Source organism: Mesitornis unicolor, unplaced genomic scaffold (assembly GCF_000695765.1).
Source record: "Mesitornis unicolor isolate BGI_N332 unplaced genomic scaffold, ASM69576v1 scaffold7249, whole genome shotgun sequence".
In the NCBI taxonomy this organism is placed as follows: domain Eukaryota; kingdom Metazoa; phylum Chordata; class Aves; order Mesitornithiformes; family Mesitornithidae; genus Mesitornis; species Mesitornis unicolor.
Genome location: NW_010209220.1, coordinates 228,223 through 235,226, shown reverse-complemented (window position 1 = coordinate 235,226; position 7,004 = coordinate 228,223). Strand labels below are relative to the sequence as shown.

The 7,004-nt window shown below is 39.6% G+C and overlaps 1 protein-coding gene across 1 annotated transcript in view; it reads left to right on the top strand.

The window, feature by feature from the left end:
• The first annotated feature begins 287 nt into the window (after positions 1–287).
• WNT7B (wingless-type MMTV integration site family, member 7B) overlaps positions 288–7,004 on the top strand; it is a 41,328-nt gene continuing 34,611 nt past the window's right edge. The window contains exon 1 of the mRNA XM_010192809.1: positions 288–560. Within this exon, the coding sequence (XP_010191111.1) occupies positions 464–560 (97 nt within the window). The 5' untranslated portion in view covers positions 288–463. The remainder of the gene's footprint in view (positions 561–7,004) is intronic.

The window sequence follows — 7,004 nt, the reverse complement described above, 5'->3', positions numbered from 1 at the left end:
TCCTATATTCTGTGATTCTGTGATATGTCTTGCCTTCCACATCTCATCAGCTGATGGCTCTGTGTAGGACTGGAAGCAAAACTGCCCAAATTCCACTTGTTTGTTGTTTCTGGCACTAATCAGATCAGGAATTATTGCAAGATTTCCAACCTTCCAACCAGCCAGACAAGTGAGATTGGGATAAGTCTGCATAATTATAGGAACCCAACTTCCCACCTTTCCCCTTTTGCCCAGCACCTTATGTGCCACATGGCAGCCCATGGCAAAAACCATTAATGGCCTAAATTTTGATTTATAATGTGTCTTTCTGCTTTTTTTTTTTTCCTTCTTCAGAGCTTTGTCATCTGTGGTGGCTTTAGGAGCTAATATCATCTGCAACAAAATCCCAGGCCTGGCCCCTCGGCAGCGAGCGATCTGCCAGAGCCGCCCTGATGCCATCATTGTGATCGGGGAAGGGGCACAAATGGGAATCAATGAGTGCCAGTACCAGTTTCGGTACGGGAGGTGGAACTGCTCTGCTTTGGGAGAGAAAACAGTCTTTGGACAAGAGCTTCGAGTAGGTAAGGGTGTCTCAAATATGGTGCTGAAGTGATATGTTGGGGCTGTTTTTCTTTTAGCTTTCTTACTGTGGTCCTGCAAAGTTTTATATGTCTCTGTAATTTGCCTGCTGAAGTTGCACAGTGATGCTCCCAGAACTGTGGTCTGCATGTTTGCACCTGCTGAAAAGTAACTGGGAAGAGATGGGAAATGCCTAGTGATCTCTAGATAAAGTCATCCATAATCTGTGGAACTTCATACCCAGCAATGACTGAGATGCCCACATAGGCTTCCAAGGACACAGTCATCACACCCTATGAAAAAATATTTCCAATTATCATCTTGTTAGAAGTTAGCCATGATAAACATGGTGCATATTATGACTAATCAAAAGGGAACTAAAATCAGCTCCAAAAAAACTCTGCAGACTTCCCAAAAACTTAATGCGAGAGTCCCAATTAACTGACGGAAGTACAGTGTATACATACATATCCATTTCAGTGTTGCTATCGTATTGTAAAGAAATTGCTGCAAGTGATTTGAGACAGGAAACCTATTCAAAGAAAATAATACAGGACTTTGGCCTGAAAGACTGTCAGCTGGCAGAAGTTAAGCTGATCACATTTACCCTATGTTTGATATGATTTCATAGGGAAGATTGTGAAAAAATTTTTCCAGCACTGCGATCATTGGTTGCCTCATCACCCAGCTGAATATCCTCACCCTATTCCTAACCTTCCCTCTCTTCTCCAAGAGCTGCCAACTTACCATCCTCCATGCTGTCTGCTGCTCAGTGCTGGGACATTTTGTGGTGTGTAGCTCTCACAAGGGCCATTCAGCTTGCAAGTGGGGTTGTAGTCTGTTCTTACGTCCAGTTCTCCTTTTGATGACACATCTTTCTTGAATTCAATGGTTTGAGTGACTTTTGTGCCTCTGACGCAACTGGATGTGGTCAGACAAAATATTTCATCAAAACTGTGTGAAAAAAGGCATAGCATTTAATCTCACCTGTGAAAGAGGATATTACTTACATAGTGCTTTGGTTGTTACCAGAGATCAAGGCTATGGGTTGTTGTTTTTTTTCCAACACCTTTGTGAAATCGACACCAAAAGCTGAGATATGCTTAAGTCAATGATGGAACTGAATATTTTTTCAAAGAATGTGCAAGTCTGAGAGTCTGGCCGAGTCTGGGATTTTTAGGGGCACAGTGGCCCAGCTGTAAGGTATTGTAATTGAATAAATCTATTGGCATGAAGGGAATGGATTTATACCTGCAGAGAATCTGTCATATTCTGTGAGCATTACTCCACACCAAATTGCAGAATTGGAGAGAGCTAAAACTAATAATAAAAAGACCCAGTAAAGCAAAATAATGGCAAAAAAAAGTCCGAACTTTTTGAACTTCAGAAAAAAGTTTGGTAGAATTTGGTTTTGATGATGAAAAGCTGGTGGTGAGGAATCATCTCATCAGTGTCTCTTCCCACATTTGTCCTAAGACATTTCTGATTCTGTTTAGATAATACCTCTTGCCTAACCTTTTTCCCTAAAAAGAGTGTAAGTGGGAGGCATTAAACATCCTTAAGACACCAAATACAGAAAATACGCTAACATTTGACTTTTACCTTGAACTTTAAATGAACCAGAAAAACATCTAGTCACTTATCTTGACTATTAGAAGCACAGGTCTGGTCCTCCTTGGTTGGTCTTATGCTTTTTGTCTTAAGCTGATGTCCACAATTATGTTGCTGCCAGAAAATATTGAACTGACAAGCATGCTACCATTGCATTTCTTCATACTATGTCGACTTGACCTGCCAAAACTTTCAGACATGCCTTTAGACAAGTAAGTCCTTTTAACTTCTGTGTGATCACTTATGACCTTGGAGAGAGACTTTGGAGGGCTGTACCAGAGTCTGTGTCATCACTAAGCTTCCAGGTGAAAAGGCTTTCACCTCTTCTGCTTTCCTCTTCAAGCTAGGAATCTTGTGATACCTGATCAGCTCCATCCTTGTACTCATAAGTATAAATCCTCTTCATCACTGAGAGACTCCTTTCATCCTCAGAAACTTTGCAAGTGAGTACAGTCCACATGCCTAAGAAGGACTACACATTGTGCCTGTACTTTCATTCTGAATGTTTCTATACAGAATATGGGCTACAGGAAACAAAAAAATTGTTCAGCATCAGGATAGACCAGCTATCAAGTTGGTCAGACTACACAAAGTCTGAAAAAGACAGGGTTTTCTTGAGCCACTGTTCTGGCCATATTTGCCAAAATGTTCACCAGATTTTTGACCTCCTCACCGAACTTGGGTGGTTTCTTGAAACTCTGAAATTACTGATGTGGAATTTGGTGGGTTCTTTTATGGCTTAACCCAAACACGGACAAAACTTGGCAGTTGCAGTTGAATTCTGCTTTGACATTTGTTGGGTGTGGAACCACACAAACTGTAGCGGATGGAGAAGGTTTACATGACCCCTGCCAGCTGAGCCAGATGAGTTCCATGCAGGTCTATAAAGGATCCCATAATACGCATTCCTTTTTTTGTTTTATTAGTGGAGTAGCACCCAGAGACGATGTGGTCAGTATCTAGGAAAGGGACAAGGTTTAGGAAGTGGTGTTATTACACTAGTGAGGGGAAAGAAGTAAAAAAAGGACAAAGTTAAAAAAAGAAAAGTACTTTAAAGGTACAAAACACATGTAAGCATAAATAACCACATGTGTAAAAAAACACATCCATGTCTGACACATACAGAAACACTAAACCAGACGTTTGGTGCCGCCTGAACAGACTCAAGAAAGGATTTAAACTAAAAAGGTCTAAAGTATTTCACCCCAAAGGAAAGCTCGTCTAGCTTTTCCCCAGAATCAGTTAGGAATATGAACAATCAGGGAAAATTATTCAGGTTATAGAGAGGAGAGGGCAAGTAAGATATGACAGCATGTTATTAATTGCTCTCTATCTGTATGGGAAAAAGAAGACCTACTCTTTAGCCACTAGGCCAAGACTCTACCACAAGCCCTGACAAGTGCAGATTTAGGGTTATTCTAATCCATATTCTGATGCAATACTCCTCCCCCTCAAATTCAGAGATAACCCCCAGACGCACCCAACATGAGGTTTCTCCAATAACTGTGCATCTGTCGTCAGGACCACCTCTTGGGTGCACTTGTGCTCCAACCATGCATGTCTTCCTGCCACAACCAAGCAGCAGCCAGAAGGAGCAAATGTCCATCCTCATGACTTCTAAGGATCCTACTGTGCCAGGAAAATCCCCAGTAAATCAGCTAAGCTGGATTGGTCCTGAACTATTTTTTCAAAGAGGTACTTCAGTGAATGAGGACTGTACCATCTGTATAATACGTGGGGCTCTGTATTAAAAAAATCAAATTAGTTCAGAGGACAGAATAACAACTGTAGAAATTATGTTAGGCATGAAGCATTCATGTTGGTTTGAAAAAGGTATAGCAGCCAAAGATAAAAATTGACAGACAGGTTCAAATTAATACCATGAACGAAGGATGTGGCATGGGATGAATTAGCCAAGCATTGTGCATAGCTCTTTTAGCTATATTTATAGCTGGGAACTTTTCCATAGTCATGCCATCACCAGAGACTACTCTCACTTTACTCATCCTGTCCCAGTAAATGCATTTGTCACCTTCCTGCTCTCATCTCTGGTTTTCATGCCAGCTTCCCACAAAGTCATCTTTTGCATTTTCCACTCATTCGTCTTGCTGTGAACCTCTTTAAAAAAATTACCTCTTTAAAGGTTACCTCTTTAAAAATTGGACTAAAAAATAACTGGTTAATAATATATCAATTGTTATTATTGATAACAATAGTTAAAAGATAGTTGTCCTAACTTTTTGAAGGCAAAGACCTGGAAAAGTAAAGCATCTGGTCCTATCAGGTTATTGATACAAAAGTGCTCTAGCACTAGGGACTGGTCTCTATTCCCCCAAATGATGGTTGGAGCTATCTGTCTTGTAGGTACCTCTAAAAGTTACAGATCATTAATAACAGGTGGAAGCAAATTACACGCTACAAAGTCAATAGTGCAGCCTCTGAAGTATGGAGTAGGAATGAATAAGGGAAGTGAAATCTACCGTTGTTCTTTGACAGTTGATTATTCTGGCTAATTATTTGTACATTGACCATTTCTGCAGGAATTCTCCAAATTCAAGTGCTTGTAAACAGACTGCTCTTACTAATCCTAAATCCAGGGAAAAAACGTGCTGTTTCGAAAAACATAACTACCAAGATATCAAAAGTAATCTGCAGTTGTCTCCTTTGTCAGACTCATGATGTGGAAAATGATCATAATTCATTAGTATTCATTTGGCTGTGTCATTGATACCACAATTTGGCAGGTCATTGAACTGGACACCTAACAAGGAAAAATTAACAAGCAGCCAAAAAGCAAGGAAGTTCTGAAGTTTTAAAAAAAATCTCTGACATTTTGTTTTGATCTGTAGTTTTCTGGTGAGTTGAAAGGATGCAGTGAGGTTCAAGCCCTGTTTGCTGTGGGAGGTTTAGGAGTACATCTTAAGAAGCTTCCTGTAGCCACACATTTGCTCAACTTCTGATCCACTCTCCAGGCAAAAAGGGGGAGGGATGGGAGAGAAAACTACAGTTTTAAAGACTAACAAAATCTGTGCATGGACTTTATTAACTCACAGGTGAAGAAGACTTTACAGGTTGTTTGGAGAAACACAATCACAAAAGAAAGTTGAATGTCACGGTTATATACGAGCATGCACTCGTACACACACACACATAAACCCTTAAGACAACAGCATAATTTCAAACAGAAGAGTAAGAAAGGGAGGTGATCATCCTCTGAAGGAAAGATACTAATAAAGTTATTCTTTCTATATTTGTACTGGAAACAGGTAACTAAGCCCACACTGGATCTCAGTGTTTTAGCTGCAGGCCTGAAAAAACATGGGGATTGGGCATGAAAGATATGTAAGTGATGGCATCATGGATAAATGGTTGACATCTTATCACGCATGCTGAGGGGGTGTCAGTCAGTAAATTATTCTTGTTTCAGGCCATATATAGGCTTAATTAAATTTGGATTCAGACTCACATATGAATATAGCAATTTTTATTCTGGGCTATGATGGTGGTTTAACCGAGATGCCAAATGTTCATAAAAACTTCCTACCAAAAATGGGAGGAGTAGAGAGGCTCATTATTCTCCAAAAATGGAAATTTGTGTTCAAGCAGATACATTAATGTAGCACGGTAGTGTTTAGTGTGGTATGAGTTGGCCAACTTGGAAAGCTTGACTTTCAGTATGAGCAGAAAACTTCCAGCGCATGAAGACAGGCGGCATTCTTAGGAATGCTTTACAACCATTCTTGTGCTTTAGTGCTATCAGCAAATCAATAAAGGGAACCATAAATGAATCCAGATAGTTTCCCTAAAGTAAGTACATTTCTATCTCACTTTTTGCATTTCTTTCCTCTTGCCATTTCTTTCTCTGTTACTTTATGTTCTCATTTTCCAATTTTTTAATCGATTTATGTTGTTAGTTATATATTTATTAATGCTTAGCAATATTCACATATCAGGTTGACTCTATGTTTATTATTCTAACATCTGTGTATTTATTATGGGAAAATCTAACTTTACGGACTTGCATTATATCCAATAAAAACAATATGGGAGAAAGAAAAGAATTGTACAGCTGGAAACAATTTGGAAGGGGAAAATGAGTTGGAATTAGATTATTTTAAATATGATACAGAGCAGGGTACACACTTCACCAACGGAAAGGCAGTAATTATCTTTGTCATAGCAGTAGGTGCTATGATTGGTTTAGGCATTTGTCAGTTATTGTGAACCTCAATTGCACAGTGGCTTTTGGACCAAATGTGGAATAAAATCTGGGTTCTTTTGTTGTTGTCATATAGCATGGTCCCAGATAACAATGTCCTTTGAGTGCTCAAGCAACAAATCAGATACGTGTTTTCAGTAGTTTGAACTGGTTGCCTGAGTTGATGCTAGGATACGGTAAAAAAAAATGTTTCAGTGCGAGAGGTGGCTCCTCGGGGTATTAGCTTCAGCTTTCAACTCCTGGTGCAGAAGGCTGCCTGGGATGCTAGGAGAGAGATGCACAGGATGCCTTCCATCAACTTAAATCTGTACCAAGACGGTCTGCGACTTTTAGGAGACTGTGTAGGACCAATACAAACCAGGTGTTTCTTATTTACGTGGCTACCATGGAGTGACTGCTGATCTCCATTTCACAAACTGTCATGCGGAGCCATTGCATTTTCAAGTGTGATTTAGTTAAACTAGTAGATGCTATAAATACCATGGCAAACTTAACAAGCTGTGGCTTATGCAAGGATAGCTTTCAATAGAAGCACAATGGCTGTATAATTCTTGGTTGTTTAGAGAGATGTTTTCCTCATTATTAGGTTGAATTGAAAAAAAATCCAAAAAACAAT